An 18,635-nucleotide genomic window follows, 5' to 3' on the forward strand; every position below is an offset into this window, starting at 1 on the left:
GTACCGATACATCAAAGGGAACATGACTAAATGCCTAAATTTGGGTAAATATGAACCCACTTTTTTTTTCAAATATTTTTTAAAAAGATGATTAAATGATTTCACTCTTACCTCTATGGTGACTCGAACCCATGACGTCGTATATAGATAGTGGGTAAATATGAACCCACTTACTCCAGTAAGATATTAGTGTGCCTACTTGCCCCATTTAAAAGAAAAAACTGTTTTAGATAAAGCTTAATTATAAAATTACTAGCCACTCTCTCACTGCCATTGACCTCTGGATCTATACTTGTGTCTCCTCCCAAACCAGATCGTCGTCGCTCCTAGCTGAGTACAGCCTCTGGCAAGTAGCTTTCCTCCGACGGCCTTCCCGTCAGTCTCGAGTTGCTTCAACAGCTCTGACGACGCTACGGCGTACTTGTAGATTTACGCCGCCGCATTTGCGAATCCATTTCCTCATGCGAGAGGTCGCGTTAGAGAAGGAGACCGTTTTGGAGAAGGAAAAACACTAGAGATCTATGTCCCCAGCGTTAGGTAGAGATCCCGGGTCGTCGGCGTCAAGAAACGCACTAGTTCTAGATTTTCGGTGTCCAAGTTTGAGTTTGGAGGGTCCGGCGGTGATTGTGATGGTAGTTACTTCAATTATCTTGCATTTTCAGTGTGGTGTCACTTTTAGTCTACTACTGGAGATAGAGCTAAAAAGGTTAAGAGGAAGAGACTGCTGACAGAGAAACAGTAGAGGTTGAGTTCTGATAGAGTCAAAGTTCCAAGTAGAATGGCTGATAGTGGAAGGTCGGAAGAAGTTGCTTGAGGATGTTCAAGCTCAACTTGAAAGAGAAAGGAAAACAACTCTTAATGAAGCAAAGACAGAGAACCAAGCAAGCATGTTAGCTTCTGGCCATTATATATATATATATATATATATATATATATATATATATACTTTTTTTGTTTTCTCAAACAAGATAGGCATACTTTATATGAGGTGGTGGAAGCACACGGGTTTTCAGTCCTGATGCTCCACGTATTCATAGTTATTTAGTTAGTATCACATGACTCTCTATATTTTTGCCTATGTTGTTTTTTTTCGATGAGTTATTTTTGCCTAGGTTGTTAAATTTGGTATATGGAGTATAAGATGAGATTTTTACTTTGGTTAAATTTATTTAAATGGGGCAATAGTGTTATTATTGGGGGGAAATAATTCTATTTATTGGAGGGCAATAATGTTATTATTGGGGGGCAATACTACTATTATTGGCCCCCAATAAAGTTTTTATTAGGGGGTAATAATAATCTCCGGCGACCTTTCTGGTGACCTATAATCTCCGGTGACCGGTGATCGGAGATCGGATTCCGGCGATTGGCAACCGGTCACCGGAGATTGGATTCCAGCAATCGGAGACTGGATTCCGGCGATCAGACCGGATTCCGGCAACCGGCGACTGACATGACTTCTCTCTCTTCCACCCTCTCTCCCTCTCTCTCTCTCTCTCTCTCTCTCTCTCTCTCTCTCTCTCTCTCTCTCTCTCTCTCTCTCTCTCTCTCTCTCTCTCTCTCTCTATATGAGACAAATGAAGAGGGCAAAATTGTCCTAAAAATAAACAATAAACAATAAAAAATAACTTAATTGAGTATTAGGGCAAAAAATATATAATTTATTGGGTAAGTTGGCAATCTTATAAGATGTTTGGGTAAGTGAGGTTAATGTAGTTCAAATTTGAATAAATGGACATTTTTCCTACATCAAATAGACTGGTTTGATAGAAAGGTAGACTGGCTTGATACATAAGTTGTTTTTACAAGATGGAACGATTATTATAGGGTTTGAAAGCTGACCCTATTCTAGTACACAAATGAAATAACGCAAACACAAAAATTGCTGACGCAGTGTAAACCTCTCCACTGAGGAAACTTCACTGCGTGGGTTTTTACGTAACCAACACGAAGAATCAATCCAATATGAAATAATCAAGTTTACAGTATACAAGTAATGTTTGTTCACAACAAACACTTTCACTTAGCAACAGATGCTAACTTGTTTTACAACTGTTCTAACTTCTAATTTATTCAACATCAACTACTAGCCAATCTGTATTCAATCATCCTAGTACTCAATCTTCTCACTGATCTTGAGAATGAAGTATGCAAGTGATTGATTAAGCAATGGAATACATGAAACAAAAATACTGAGAGTTTTCCAAGACCGATTTGAACAACAAAACCAGTAGTTCAAGTAAAAACCAATTTTATGCAAAAACAAAAACTCTCTCTGATGAATCAGTTTGAAAACCCTTTTATAGGAGCAAGACTCCCCCTCAAACAAATCGTATCTTAAAAACAGAATAAGATAAACATGGAAGGGTTTTAAAACTGATTTGAGCATGTAATCGGATATGCATATAAAAAGAGATTTTGAGATCAATTAAAATCAATGCATATCAATTTAGAATCATGTAAATATGATATGTATTAAAGAGACCTTTATCTCAAGATCAGTGAGATAGCTTCCTTGAAATTCTCTTTGTGCGATCTTCCTTTATTTCCTTTGTTTCTGCGAGCAATTAGGAGAGATACGCTCCTAATTCTTTGCATGTCTGTTGTCCTTGAGATCTTGGGAAAGTCATGTGTTGAAGGGAGTAGTCCAAGTACTTACAATCTCCCCCTTTGGGCAATCCCATTCAACACATGACAATTTTTCAACGTGGTATTCCTGCATGTTAGATTTCAACAGACATATACATAACAAAGAGCTACTTAGATAAAGGAATAAGTTTCCATCCTTTTCCTCATCCAAGTTGCCAAAATAAAGTTACTTAATAATAATAGAAAGCATCCCAAAAGCAACTATGCTTATGCACTTACAACTTCAAAATAAATAAAAACTTTTGTCCATCAAAAATTAAAAACATGCAGAAACAGAAATATCAAAGAAAAATCTTTACTTCTCCCCCTTTGAATGGGAATGCCCTTCGACTTCCTCCATAAGCTTGATGACATGGTCTTGAAATTCCTCACTGTCCATTGAAGTTGAGCTCTCCGCAGGGGCGATGGCTGTTGGAACTGCGGTGGAGGGACCGGGAGCGTCAAACCCGGGAGGGTGACCCTGCAGGTTCCGGATCTCCTTGGTGAGGTTGGTGACGGCATGATGAGTGCGAACCAGAAGAGATAACCTGCACACTGAGACAAACAAGAATAAAATCCGAGAGACAGAAGGGACTAGATATAGAGAACCGGTAGGGTTTGGGAAAACCAAAAGGCACACCGATTGGAATAGCGTCGTAAAAGGGAGAAGAGTTATGATAATTTATTTTTCCTAGAAGTACGCATGCAGAGAACGTCTCCCCCTCAACGTAGGCATAATCATTATGGAAATTAAATACAGTCAGATGGCCATCAAGGAAGGAAACGAAGAGACAAAAGACAATCGTAGAATCGGCAATTATATCAGATGATCGTTTCCTTTGCTAAGAATTAAGACACTGAATGCATAGGTCATATAGAAGAGAGAAAAAAATAGCATAGTTTAATCACAGATAGCACAAATCATGTAGTGAAGTGAACATAGTTCAGAGTATGGAACATGATTTATTCTATCAACAAAGAGAATTGGTACTCATATTCAGACCTTAGAGAGTAACTCTGTGATAAAAGTGAGTATAACCAGTAAGTGGGGCTTAGAACCACGTTTAGTGACAGAGAGAAAGAGTGAAATAGGAGATCAAAACATATGAACTACACGCATGAGATCACCTTATTAGGGGGAGGAATCATTGTTCCTAAGCACGTATTTTATTGAGGTCATAGACCGCTTTTATTTAGTGACAAGTAGTACTCATGTAACAAGACTCTTCTCAGCAACTCCCAGAACAAATATTCTTAGGGTACTAAACATAACAAGGATGCTCCATAGAGAGAGTCTCGAGTAGTTGTCTGCATATTTTATGTTATGTGCAAATATCACTCACCGACTCGTTTCTTGCAAACCTTAGAAAGTTCACCACAACTAAGGCCTGATTACTTAGAGAGATGGGATGTAGTTATCCATTCTCGTTTCTTACAAATCCTAGAAAGTTCACCACAACTAGGACCTGATTACTTTGAGAAGAGGGAAGGGATCATTTGAGCAATTCAAGTAGTTCACTTATTTCACCGAATCTCTCTAGACAGTAAACAAGGAGGAGGCCACCACATATGTTATTAGTGTAAGTGCATATGAGAATTTTCTGAATAAGATACGAAACATGAGTACACAACAATTTTTTTTGTCCAGAATAAGGCATGTAAACAAAGAATACATAGTGGAAAGTATGTACAGTTCACTAGTGACTGTGGTCAAGGGATACTAAGATCACAAATTTTCTCACACGACAGTGGACAGTCATTCTTGTGCCTTAGTGCTTAGAACATATCCCAAGAGCATTTCTCAACATCTCAAACCTAGCAGTGTCAAGGGGCTTAGTAAACAAATCAGCAAGTTGATTGTCAGTGGGCACAAAGCTTAATTCAAGAATGTTTTGTTCAACCAAATCCCGAATAAAATGATATCGAAGATCAATGTGCTTTGTTCGAGAGTGTTGAACAGGATTTTTGGTGATATTGATAGCACTGGTATTATCACAAAAGATAGACAACTTACCTTGATTGATGCCGTAATCATGGAGCATTTGCTTCATCCAAAGCATTTGGGTGCAGCAACTTCCAGCTGCAACATACTCAGCTTCTACAGTAGATAGAGAGATGCAATTTTGCTTCTTGTTGTGCCAGGCAACCAGATTGTTTCCAATGAAGAAACATCCCCCTAAAGTACTTTTTCTGTCCTTTAAGTTTCCTCCCCAGTCAGCATCAGAATATCCTGCAATTTCCACATTAGTGTCAAAGGTATAGAAGATTTCACAGTTAACTATGCCAGCAATATATCGGATGATCCTTTTGACAGCTTCTAAGTGGGACTCCTTAGGATTAGCTTGAAAACGAGCACATACTCCCACACTGTAGGAAATATCAGGTCGACTTGCAGTAAGATATAACAAACTACCAATCATGCTTCTATAGATTGTGGAGTCAACAGGTTTCCCATCCTGATCTTCATTCAACTTTGTAGTGGTACTCATGGGATTATTAACCACTTTCTTGGATTTAAGACCAAATTTCTTGATGAGATTTTCAGCATATTTGGTTTGAGAGAGAAAAATACCTGCATCAAGTTGCTTTACTTGCAGCCCAAGGAAAAAGGTTAGCTCACCACACATGCTCATTTCAAATTCATTTTCCATGACAGATTGAAATTCTTTTACAAGATATTTAGATGTGGAACCAAAGACAATGTCATCAACATATACTTGAGCAATAATAATATCATTGTTTTTATGTTTGACGAATAAGGTCTTATCAATGGAACCCCTAGAATATCCTTTGTTCACAAGATAATTTGAAAGCCTTTCATACCAAGCACGAGGAGCCTGTTTCAGTCCATACAGAGCTTTCTCAGGCCTATACACATGATCTGAATGATGTGGATCTGTAAAACCTTGAGGTTGTTCCACATATACTTCCTCTTGTAAAATACCATTTAGAAACGCAGTTTTGACATCCATTTGAAACAGTTGAAACTTAAGATGACAGGCCACAGACAAGAGTAATCTTATAGATTCTAGTCTTGCAACAGGAGCAAAAGTTTCATCAAAATCAAGGCCTTCGACCTGTGAATATCCCTGAGCCACAAGCCTAGCTTTATTTCTAACCACATTACCCTTTTCATCACTTTTGTTTCTAAAGATCCACTTAGTTCCTATGATATTGCAATTTCTAGGTCGAGGTACCAAGTACCACACATTATTTCTAGCAAATTGATTTAGCTCTTCCTGCATAGCATTAATCCAGTGATCATCTAACAAGGCTTCCTTTACATTTTTTGGTTCAATCAAGGACACAAAACCAAAGTGGGATATGATATTCATACTGAGCAAATGTTCAGTAATAAAACACAATAAAGCATTTCCTTGACTCACCTTATCTTGACATACCTGTGTTGTAGCTTGCCTTCTGGTTGTCAGTCCATCGGTTATATTACTAATAATGTCATGACTAGAATGGTCTTTCTGAACTTGCTTGAAACCTCTTTGCATTTTTGGGGCTGGTTCAAAAATGTTATCAGTGAGTTCCTCTTCATCATTCTGAATTTCATGGCTTGATATTTGAGGAATTGATGAAGATGTAGATGATGTATCTACAAAAGATTCTTCCTGTTTCATACATTGATCATCAATAGAGACATTAATGGATTCCATAACAACTCGAGTTCGTTTGTTATATACCCTATAAGCTCTACTATTTAGGGAATAACCCAGGAAGATGCCATCATCACTCCGAGCATCAAACTTACCAAGATGCTCTCTATCTCGTAGGATATAGCACGGACTTCCAAACACATGTAAGTATCCAACATTTGGCTTCTTACCTTTCCACAGCTCATAAGCCATTTGATCAGTACCTGGTCTGAAGAAGACTCTGTTGATTGTATAGCACGCAGTGCTGATAGCTTCAGCCCAAAAGTTTTTGCTTAAGCCTGCAGCATGTAACATAACTCGAGCCATGTCCAGCAATACCCTATTTTTCCTTTCTACAATGCCATTTTGTTGAGGAGTGATTGGAGCTGAGAACTCATGTGACACACCAAGCTCATGAAAATAGTTAGAGAAGGCAACATTTTTAAATTCAGTACCATTATCCGACCTTACTCTAACTATGTGAGTATTTGATGATTAATTTTCAGTGATTAATTTTTGGCTCAAGTTTTTAAAAGATTCAAAAGTTTCAGTCTTATCTTTTAAGAAGTTGACCCATGTATATCTTGAAAAGTCATCCACAATAACAAGCATATATTTCTTACCTCCAATGCTATCGGATTGAGCTGGTCCCATGAGATCCATGTGTAACAGTTCCAATACTTTTGAGGTTGTTGCAGAATTCACCACCTTGTGAGATGCCTTGGTTTGCTTTCCAATCTTGCAATCGCCACATATCTTGTCAGTTTTGCCTTTAAGATTGGGTAGACTTCTGACACATTGTTTGGAAGATAGCTTTAGCAAGTCTTGATAGTTTATATGTCCCATTCTTCTGTGCCAAAGTTCAAAGGTTTCTTCTGTGGATCTTGCAGACATGTAGGACTGCAAGCTAAGAGATTCATTAGCCTGAATATGGTAACAGTTATCAAAAGATCTCTTACCTCCCATAATACCTTCTCCTTTCTTATTTAAAACCAAACATCTCTGTTTGTTAAACCAAACATCTTCATAGTCATCAGCCAAATGGCTGACACTGATAAGATTTGCAGTTAACCCTTCGACAAATAATACATTTTTGAGATTAGGTATACCTGGAGTGTTAACCGTACCTCGAGCCAGTATATTTGCTTTCCGCCCATCTCCAAAAGTGACAGATCCAGTTGTGTGTTCATCTTCAAAGGAAGTGAACCAGGTTTTGTCTCCAGTCATGTGTCTAGAGCAGCCACTGTCAACATACCAAAAGTCTCGTCGCTTTTCAGCTAGGGCAGTCAAAGCTACCAAACAAGTTGCCTCAATATGAGCTGAATTAGCACACGCAAAGAGACATGTATTATCAAATTCATTCGTGTTGGTCAGAAGATATTTACTTTCATTTTTCTTAGCCCAGACATCTTTTCTTCTTTCAGTTTGAAGATCTTTCTTAGAGAACAGTTCAGTTAGTTTGTTAATGAGTTCTTTTTGTTCTTCAAGCTCACACTTTAGAGATTCAACAGTACACTTTTCTTGAGAAAACAGTGAGTTTGAAAATCTTTCATTACATCTAGGTCTGATATGTCCTATCTTACCACAGTGATGACAAGTGGGAATAAAAGTTCTAGAGTTCGCGTACCTGTTTCGACCAGTGGTGGACTCTTGGTCAAGTATTACCTGATAATTTGGTGGTGGTTGATCTTCCCTCCGTTTCTTCATAACTGTGACTTGATTATCCATGGAAGCTTCTTTCTTTTCTACAGATGATCTTGATGCTCTAACAAACTTAGTGCTCTTGGAACTTTCTCCATTGTACCCTAATCCAGAAGTGTCATGAGGAGCTTTTCCAGATCCAAGCAACTTGGACATGGAACTGGAGCTAACATCAAACTTGGTGAACTTTTCTTGAGTTGATCGTAACTCATCTTGCAAGGACTCAACTTTAGCCAATAATTCCAAGTTCAATACTTGTTGTCCTTTAACTTCCAGTTCTAGCATTTTGATTCTGTTGAGATACTCAGTCTTTTCGGTCTTCCAAGTTGAAGACTTCTGGTCATCTTGCAAATCTGCTAGTTCACCTACATGTTTGCTTCTTTCCAGTTCCCATGCAGATTGTGATGTTTCCAAAAGTTTCTCTAATTTTTCTTTTTCGGTTCTCAGGAATTCAACTTCTTTTTCCAAACTCAAGTTTCTGAGGAGAGTTGCCTTTGAAGCTTTGTAGAGTTGTCTGCAGCAGATATTTGTTTCATCATCAGAGAAGGCTTCATCACTGTCGGAGTCAGGTAGAAGTGATGATACAAACGCAACATTTTCCACTTCCTGAGACTCATCATCACTCCAGGTTGAGAGAAGTAATTTATTGTTGCTATTTCCATACTTCCTATTTCCACAGTTAGTAGAAATATGACCGTAGCCACCGCACTCATAACACTTAGTTTTGCCTGAATGAGTTCCCTTGAAGTTTGCTTTCCCATTCTTGCTATTGTAATCACTGCTGCTACTGCCATTGTAGGAGTTTTTCTTAGGTGTGTTGGGATTTCTGGATGAGTTCTTGTTTTTGAGGAATTTTTTAAATTCCTTTGTCAATAGCGCAAGATCCAGTGTATCCTCTTCCTCTCTTTTGACTGCCTTGAAGGCCACACCTTTATTTTTCTTCTCAGGCTTCAATCTCATTTCATAAGTTTTAAGATTTCCGATGAGCTCATCGAGTGGATACTCATCAATATCAAATGAGTCCTCTATACTTGTGACTTTTGAATGAAATTTTTCTGGCAAAGCTCTAAGTATCTTTTTGACAATCTTGTCTTCATCAAAGGGTGCCCCCAGACTACGACATTGACCAGAGATCTTAAGAATTCTACCATGAAAGTCATCTACTGTTTCATCATCTCCCATGGTCATTGTCTCGAATTCAAAGATCAAGGCTTGTAATTTCTGTGCACGTACCTTTTTATTTCCCTCATATGTAGTCTGTAGAAGGTCCCATGCATGCTTGGCAGTATCACAGTGACTGATTCTCAGTTTTTCTCGCTCAGATAGAGGTGTGAAGATGTTGTTCTTAGCTTTGAAGTCTGCTTGCAGATCACGAACTTCTTCTTCAGTCCAGTCCTTCCTTGGTTTGGGAGTGACAATGGAAGAGCTTTCTCCTTTTGCTTTTATCACAGGAACAGTCCATCCATTTTCCACAATATTCCACACATGTTCATCTTGAGCGTAGAGATATGATTTCATGTATATCTTCCACTGAGTATATTTTTCACATCCACCATCGAACCATGGAGGACTATTGACAGATCCACCAGCAGCTCTATCACGTGAATGTTCCATCTTTCCCGGGATCACTAGAAGAATCTAGAACCCGCTCTGATGCCAATTGTTTTTACAAGATGGGACGATTATTATAGGGTTTGAAAGCTGACCCTATTCTAGTACACAAATGAAATAACGCAAACACAAAAATTGCTGACGCAGTGTAAACCTCTCCACTGAGGAAACTTCACTGCGTGGGTTTTTACGTAGCCAACACGAAGAATCAATCCAATATGAAATAATCAAGTTTACAGTATACAAGTAATGTTTGTTCACAACAAACACTTTCACTTAGCAACAGATGCTAACTTGTTTTACAACTGTTCTAACTTCTAATTTATTCAACATCAACTACTAGCCAATCTATATTCAATCATCCTAGTACTCAATCTTCTCACTGATCTTGAGAATGAAGTATGCAAGTGATTGATTAAGCAATGGAATACATGAAACAAAAATACTGAGAGTTTTCCAAGACCGATTTGAACAACAAAACCAGTAGTTCAAGTAAAAACCAATTTTATGCAAAAACAAAAACTCTCTCTGATAAATCAGTTTGAAAACCCTTTTATAGGAGCAAGACTCCCCCTCAAACAAATCGTATCTTAAAAACAGAATAAGATAAACATGGAAGGGTTTTAAAACTGATTTGAGCATGTAATCGGATATGCATATAAAAAGAGATTTTGAGATCAATTAAAATCAATGCATATCAATTTAGAATCATGTAAATATGATATGTATTAAAGAGACCTTTATCTCAAGATCAGTGAGATAGCTTCCTTGAAATTCTCTTTGTGCGATCTTCCTTTATTTCCTTTGTTTCTGCGAGCAATTAGGAGAGATACGCTCCTAATTCTTTGCATGTCTGTTGTCCTTGAGATCTTGGGAAAGTCATGTGCTGAAGGGAGTAGTCCAAGTACTTACATAAGTAGACTAATTTTAGATCAAGCCAAGCTAGTCTACTTATGCAAGGGAGTCAGTCTACCTCTATATCAAATTTAGTCTACTTTATGTTTTGAGACATTAATATACCGTAGAATTTTCCATCTTAGCATACCACATAGAAAGCAAGAAAAGATCCTTGTTTACAAGTTCCCAAAATCCAAAAGCAAAATCACCAGATGGAGAAATCAATGAGGAGTTACCTTCTGCAGAGAGAGAAGCACCCACTGCGACGTTACCATTTGTTCTGGATAACACAGAAATTGGTAGCAGAAATATGAGGAAAGCTGAAGCAGTGGTACAATGACATTGCAAATTGCCAGCACCAACGTGGTTAAGCTGTTGACACTTGAAAAAGAAAAAAGGCTAATGCAAGTGCATATTTAGAAGAGGTGGAAAAGTGTGTGAGAATCACTGAAAGAGTAGAGAGCTTTTGGATGTGTAAATCTGTTGTGAGATACATCCCTATATATAGGGAAGGCCTCTTTGAAATAGTGTTGCATCTCTTTAAATTGTGGGATTCAGTATCTTGGCATATCGTATAGTCATTTAAGGATTCAATTTTAGTGTTTATCTAGGGTTATAATTCAATTGTAATATAAGGTTAACTCTTTTGGATGATTAGATTTCCATGTTTAAATTTGGTACATATTATAACAGGTGATGGAAGTGAATGTAGGACTATTTGCATTTTGGGGCAATCACAGAGCACCTCAGAGGAGCTATCACAAAGTCTTAACTAATAGTTATAAAGTACCATGCCGTGAAACTGTATACATATATAGGATACAAATCACTCTCAACCTAGCCATGAACCAACTGTTTCCTACTAAATTATACACCATAATACCATAACAATGACTGAAAATTAATAAAACAAAACTTCATGGATTCAAGATTGAAACAAAATGGTAGGCAAAAACATAAGCAATTAAAAAAAAAAAAAACCACAAGAAGCCAATTACATAAAGTAAACAGAGAAATATTCATCCATAATTCCATATTCATCTCAATTCAATAAAGTAAAGTTGGGCCAGAAGTTTCCAAAATCACCAAGGAACAATTTCTGTCCTTTTATTTAGAACAATATAATCTACCAGAAAATAAATAGCTTTTAAAAGCTTATAATCAAAGAATTCAAATTTCAATCTCGAGAGTCTAACTCTGGATATATAAGAAATGACACATTTGATATTCTGAAACTGGGGAAAGAAGCATGACCTGTGAAAAAATGATGGTCTGTTTACAGGATGAAGCACCGTGTGTAGCCCAAAATGTTGTGGACCTTAAATGAGCTGTGCAGTTGAACTTTGGTGGAAGCAAGCTCAAGGCTTCTCACAGTTTCCGTTTATGCTTCTCCTCCTCATGAGAGGCTGTAACTCCATAAATGAAATTTCAACTTCTAATACGACTTGTTTCTAACCATTATCATTCCAAACAAGATCATAATTACTTACAGCTCCTAAATGGTATCTGAAAAAGCATCGAACAAACTTACTGATACAACCTCTCCATAGCTGCTAACATTTAACTTTAAAGTAATCACAGTAGAAAACAAAATTGACCATCTACTCTATAAACTATGGTAAAGTCCAAATGGTATTATAAACTATCATCTAGTCTATACTTGCATGTATTCACATCAAGTATCAACATATTTTCTTTCGAAAAATGAATCAATAACTTTCAGCTTAGCCATGAACCTAGAGTTTTCCTATTTATTTTTACACCATATATAATTCCATACCAATGACTAAATTTGATAAAAGAAAGAATCTTGGGTTCATGATTGGCTGAAAAATTTAACAAGTTGAACACAGGCAACACTTGCAATCAAAACAAGAAGCTAATGTATCCAATGTGATCTTATTCTACATATAATCAAAGTTACTTTCATAAAGAAAATAATATACATCCATGTCGTTCCTCTCTATTCAATGAAACTAAACTTTGGCTAGAATTTTCCAAATTCATCAAGCAAGATCATGTATTGTACCAATGCATGTGCATGACCTACTATGAGGTAATGGACTGGCTATAGCCAACCAGATCCAAAGCTCCGAGAATTTCTCATTGGAGACTCACCGATTGTGGCGATCCTCAGAACAATTAAATTTGGACTTCACTCATGCAGGGCAGTCATATCTCTCTTAAATTTTTAATCTTTTTCAAAAAATGTGAAGTTATTTTTAATTATATGGCATAATGGTATTAAAAGGGAGGAAGCAAAGTTGTGAAGGAATTGTCGATATGTCCGAGTGGTTAAGGAAACGGACTTAAAATCAGTCGGGCTTTGCCTGCGCAGGTTTGAATCCTACTGTCAACGTTTTTCTTTCCCAAGACGTGACTCCTTCATTTCTTACATGTTCATTACCATCCTATGAACCCGGTGATCAAATGCCTAGGCCTCATTCCATAGTGACTAATGATATTCTTTTACAAGGGAGCTAGGCGAGTTTTGACAGGGTGGAGCTGGAAATGGAAGAATGGATACTATTCATGTGGTTTGTATTAACCCTATTCAGGCTTGAGGATTGTTAGAGGATGAAGAACCTAGCTAGTTTATTAACCCTATTCAGGCTTGATGAGGATTGTTAGGATGAAGAACCTAGCAAGTTTAGCCCAATATGGCTTTCAAGGTTCATTGGGATAGTATGTGGTTCACTAATTTAGTCCAATGGTTCAATACTAAAACTTTCAACTGCCAATGAAACTTAAGTGTTCTGAAATGACTTGATCATTCCCAACAAGATCATAACTTAAAACTTCTAAACTGCATCTGAATTCAGACTTATTACTAATACAACTGCATAGACAGTAACGAAAAGGAAAGCAACGAAGCCGGCCACAACCAACAATACAAAAAAGTAACTTCTTGAAGTGATCACAATGCTAAACAAAGTTGGTTTCAGCCTTCACTGCTGTATGGTGAGGGACATGGTGGAACATGTACTTCCACTACACCTTCAAGCATATGCACAACCTTCCTCATAGTGGGTCGAAGAGTAGGGTCTTCTTGAATGCACCAAAGAGCAACCATGACAAACCTTTCCAGCTTTGTTTTCTCATGCAAGGCCTCCATTTCGTTGTCAACAATCGCATCCCAGACTCCTTCGAGGTAGCGGTCATAGACCCAATCGGTTAAAATGGCTCTCTCTTCAGAAACATTTTCCATATCAACGCTTCTCCTGCAGCAAATGACCTCTAGCAGCACCACACCAAAGCTGTACACATCGACTTTGGTAGTGATTGGCAGGTTCCGGAACCACTCAGGTGCAACATACCCATTTGTTCCTCTTATGGCAGTTTGAGTCTGGCTCTGATTCATCATTAAAAGCTTTGCCAATCCAAAGTCAGCTATCCGAGCATTGTAGTAATCATCTAGAAGAATGTTCTGAGGCTTAATGTCACAATGGATGATCTGGGTACTGCACTCTTCATGTAAGTACAGAAGTCCTTTAGCAACTCCGTAAGCAATATCAATCCTTTGCTTCCAACTTGGTTTTGTATCAGCAAAAAGAAAGTTTGCTAATGTCCCATTGCTCAAGAACTCATATACTAGTAACCGCTCTTGTCCCTCGTCACAATATCCAACAAGTCTAACCAGATTCTTGTGATGTGTCTGACCAATTATTTTCAGTTCCGTCTTGAATTCCTTCTCACTATCTTGTACCACAAAATCTAGCTTCTTCACTGCCACTGGGACACCAGAACCAATTTGCAATATTCCTTTGTAAACAACTCCAAAAGCACCCTTTCCTAATTCTTCGTTAAATCCATTTGTTGCTTCTTTAAGCTCTTCATAACTAAAAGAGCGCAGATTTGAGTCCAAAACATTTTGGTTAGGCCTCACATGTTTCTTCCGGTAAATGAAGAAAAATCCCATACAAACTATAGCACTTAACATAACGTTAGCAAAGATTGAGGTACCAAGAAGCGCTGATCCAACGCGTATTAAAGTGGTCTGGTTCTTCCTCTTCTTGTCATCCGGATTTGGCGGTTGAGGAACTGGTAGAGTTAAATTACCCTTCCTGACTTTGATGAAGGCCTGTGAATTAAGCCCGCTATCCACTCTCCCATTTGAAAGAGGTAACTTCTTTTTCCAACAGGTTTCAACTCTGTAAATAGCAACAGCACACAAACAATCTTCAAAGCAAGATTGGTTGCAACTCTCTGGAGTAGAAGGATTTAACTGCATAAAATCTGACAATGGCCAATCCGTATTGTTCAGCATCTGAACTTCATATATATCATTTGTGGGACTCAGCTTATCTTCTTCACAGCCTTGTATGAAATCCGGCTTGCAATTCCCATACGGATCATTCGGATCCAGTAAAGAGTATCCTTTTGGGCATGCACAGGTTGGCCTCTGACCTTGGAGAGTGCAGATACTGTTGTAGCCACATACACCAAGACCTGAAGCAACCTCCATATTGCATATGTTATCTGGCACTGACCAAACAACACTCCAGTTACCCGAGGAATCTCTCGGGTGAGAGTATTGAGCGAAAACCCCATCAAAGTTGAGGGTTGCTCTAAGATAGAAGCTCCTAGCTGAGACTGTCTCTGCTTCTTTGATGGTGAGTTTCTCGCCGTTCTCTCTCAGAACATACATGTAGCCTGAGCTATTGAACTCCAGCTTTGTACCAGCAGTAGAAGAGTTTGAATCACCGGTAGTGTCACTTGCATAGTAAGGCGCGTTGACAAACTCAGTGGGCAAGTTTATGGTGACAAGTACAAGGTTGCCATCATCTTGCATACGTAGCTCGAATCTTCCTTTCGAAAAGTTAGTCTCGGATCGTTGAGACCGAAGCTTCCCTCCTTTTTCGATATCCTGCCCTGGTAAAATTGTATGAGTTGGATAATTGAAGGTCTCCCATAAGCTCTCTGAATTGTCACCTTCAAGAACAAAGTTGCCTGTATCATTCAAGACCCCAAAGGCAACAACTCCAGAAATGGATTCAGATTTCCAAAGCTGAACACCGCGAGGACTTGTAAGCACTAGTCCACTGTCAGCAGTCAAATTCAGAAGTGAACCCTTAGCTACAGCTGCAGGACTATCCCCATTATTTGCATACCAAACTATGGTTCTGTCTGGAATCTTGGCATACCATAAAGAAAGCAAGAAAAGATCACTGTTTTCGAGTTGTCGAAAACCAAAGGCGAAATCGCCAGAAGGAGAAAGCCATGAGGTGCTGTTACCTGCAGTTGCAGAGAGAGAAGCTCCCACATCTACTTTGCCACTATTAGTCTGGACAAACAGAGATTCTAGAACCAGAAACAATGAGGAAATAAGCAGAAGCAGCCGTACTGTAAAAGCCATTTGCATTTGCTGCAACAAATGTGGCTGAGCCAAAAAATAAAAAATGTTGTTGAGCAATTACAACTTGGGAATACATATGTACCACGCACCCAAGTAGCTATATTTCGTAATGAAGTGTGGACCACGGCCATTTGCTTCCTTGAAAGTTCAGGAATTAGAGGCATGTGCGCCATTCTAGGCATTAATCTTGGCTTGTTTTGGGACTTCGACAAAAACGAGTAGCAGAACCTGGACCTGTCACTATGGGGAGGTCATGACTGCCTTCAAACTTCAAACACATTGTCCCTTCACGTACCCTTGACGAAAATTCAAGAGATAATGAAACGCACACCTCCATAGATTTCATCATACAATTTTTCCCCTTCTCTTGAAAAATTCGAGAAGCATTTTATTTTTCACTCAAAAATAATCAGAGAATAAAAGGTTATTGAACAAGACATGGCCTTAAAAACAAACAATGGTACATGTACCAATGTTCTTGGTTAATATTTCAAATTTTCAATTGACCTATTTTCATGTCATTCTCGAAATTTTCGTGCCTGACCCGTCTTACGATTCTCTGCAGGTGGATCTTTCTCTTTTCTTTCCTCCTAGGAAGCACCTATGCAAGTTCCTAGCCAAAATGTGTGGGTAGAACCAGGACTCCATGACTAATTAGTTGTAAAATGTTAAAAGTACCGTCAAGTTAAATGTACCACAAATCTCATAAGAGCAAGTCCAGCGGTGAGAATTTGACTGGGCAAAAGCATGGAGTGTTGATGTGTTGACCGGGCAAGACTGTTTTTGCAACTCCACCGTTAGAATATTGTCCAGCCATGTTTTGGCTTTTGATGACCCTAGGCAAAATAAAAGGCAAGCCCGTGACATTTTGTTTGACTTCTCTTGCCCAGCTGCCACCTCCTTCCAGCAGCATTTATTTAGAAAGTCAGCGTCAGAGCAGCACAGACAGACGAGGAATAGAGCAAGCGTTGTGGGCACACACGAATCAGCAGCTGATAGCGTGGAGGCAGAGCAGGTTTGTCGCCTAGCGACAACAAGTGGGCAACGACACTTGACGCATGGAAACTTTCCGTTGGATATCAGCAAATTTGAAAGCAACGGTCCTTTGATCTGGGCCGTTGTTTTCAATTAAATGTGTGGATCCGACGGTAATGGAATTAATAGCAAATTTGAAAGCAATGGTCCTTTGATCTGGGCCGTTGTTTTCAATTAAACATTGGTGGATCCGACGGTAATGGAATTAATAGCTATGTATAGGGTTGTAACGTTAAGAAACGGTAAGAAAAAAAAATTGAAAAAAATTCTAAAAATTTCTCTATAAATACCTAGCATTTTCTTTACATCTCACACCCAAAATACTAGAGTTCATAGTTACACCTTCCTCCTCTTCATATAGCTCTCATCATCCATATTTTCCATTATCCTCTATGGCCGAACAAAGGGGAAACACATGTCCAGTGGCTGGACAAGAGGGAGATCAAAATGAAGATGAGGTTACCCAAGACAAAAGGAGATGGACGGATGAGGAAGATGTTCAATTGTGCAAGTCTTGGAAAGTTGTAGGCCAATGTTCGGCTGTGGGCACAAATCAGAAAAAAAACGACTTATGGTTGCGCGTGAAGCAACACTTTGACGCAAATTGGCCCAAGAACCGATCAGCCCAACCTTTGCAGGCAAGGTGGAAAATTTTGAAGGTAGAACTCTTTGAGTGGCATTGTGCATTAAGGCAAGCGAAAAAATGGTACAAGAGCGGTTCGAATGCGGTTGATGAGGTATGTATTTGTTGATAAATTATTTAATTTGTTGATACATTATAGTAAAATATTACATGATAAATAATGTAGTAATTATAATATTGTTTTAATTGTAGTAATTGCTTTTCGTTACAATTAAGATAATTAATTGATAAATAATGATGTAATTACAAGGATGTTTATATTTGTACTTATTGATTTTTATTGTAAAACGGTGAGATAGTGATTTATTAAAATTATGACCTTTATATTTGTTGATAAATCTTATTGATACATTATAGTAAAATATGGCTTGATAAATAATTAGTAATTATAATATCGTTTTAATTGTAGTAATTGTTTTTCGTTACAATTAAGATAATTAATTGATAAATAATGATGTAATTACAAGGATGTTTATATTTGTACTTATTGATTTTTATTGTAAAACGGTGAGATAGTGGTTTATTAAAATTATGACCTTTATATTTGTTGATAAATCTTATTGATACATTATAGTAAAATATGGCTTGATAAATAATTAGTAATTATAATATCGATTTAATTGTAGTAATTGTTTTTCCTTACAATTAAGATAATTAGTTGATAAATAATGATGTAATTACCCCGATGTTATATTTGTACTTAATATTCATCCATAATTCCATATTCATCTCAATTCAATAAACCAGCATCGGTTGCTTTCTTTCATAACCTTCTTCGATGGCCTTGCTTAACTCAAGCACTAAGCAACTTCTTTTAGGGGGAAGTGAGTGCTACACAGTGTTCTAAAAATCGGCCGCCTAGGCGTTGAACGGCAGCTCTCTGCCTCGACTAATGCAAAATGGGAGATTTTGGACGGGCAAGGAATGGGTGGCCGCCTAGACGGCCCAGGCGAGCGACTAGGCGCTTGAGCGGTTGGGCTAGGCGGGTCTGCTGCTAGGTTTTGCTTGGCGTCGGCATCGGAATCTCTCCCTTCCCCATCAGATCTGGGGTCGAGACATTGTCGTTTCATAGCTTTGGATCACAAAACACATCAATGAATCCCTTTAAAACAGTAGCAAC

At 38.2% G+C, this 18,635-nt stretch overlaps 1 protein-coding gene across 1 annotated transcript; it reads right to left on the reverse strand.

The window, feature by feature from the left end:
* Nucleotides 1-13,222: 13,222 nt before the first annotated feature.
* Nucleotides 13,223-15,865, reverse strand: LOC112166515 (G-type lectin S-receptor-like serine/threonine-protein kinase RLK1). Its single transcript, XM_024303384.2, has one exon. It carries the CDS (start codon nt 15,841-15,843, stop codon nt 13,423-13,425), a length of 2,421 nt encoding a protein of 806 aa, XP_024159152.1. The 5' UTR covers nt 15,844-15,865; the 3' UTR covers nt 13,223-13,422.
* Nucleotides 15,866-18,635: the final 2,770 nt, after the last annotated feature.

Source organism: Rosa chinensis, chromosome 5 (assembly GCF_002994745.2).
Source record: "Rosa chinensis cultivar Old Blush chromosome 5, RchiOBHm-V2, whole genome shotgun sequence".
NCBI lineage: Eukaryota > Viridiplantae > Streptophyta > Magnoliopsida > Rosales > Rosaceae > Rosa > Rosa chinensis.

What these genes read in the sequence shown, in the direction of transcription:
- LOC112166515 (XM_024303384.2), bottom strand. Translation starts at nt 15,843, where the DNA reads ATGCAAATGGCTTTTACAGTACGGCTGCTTCTGCTTATTTCCTCATTG.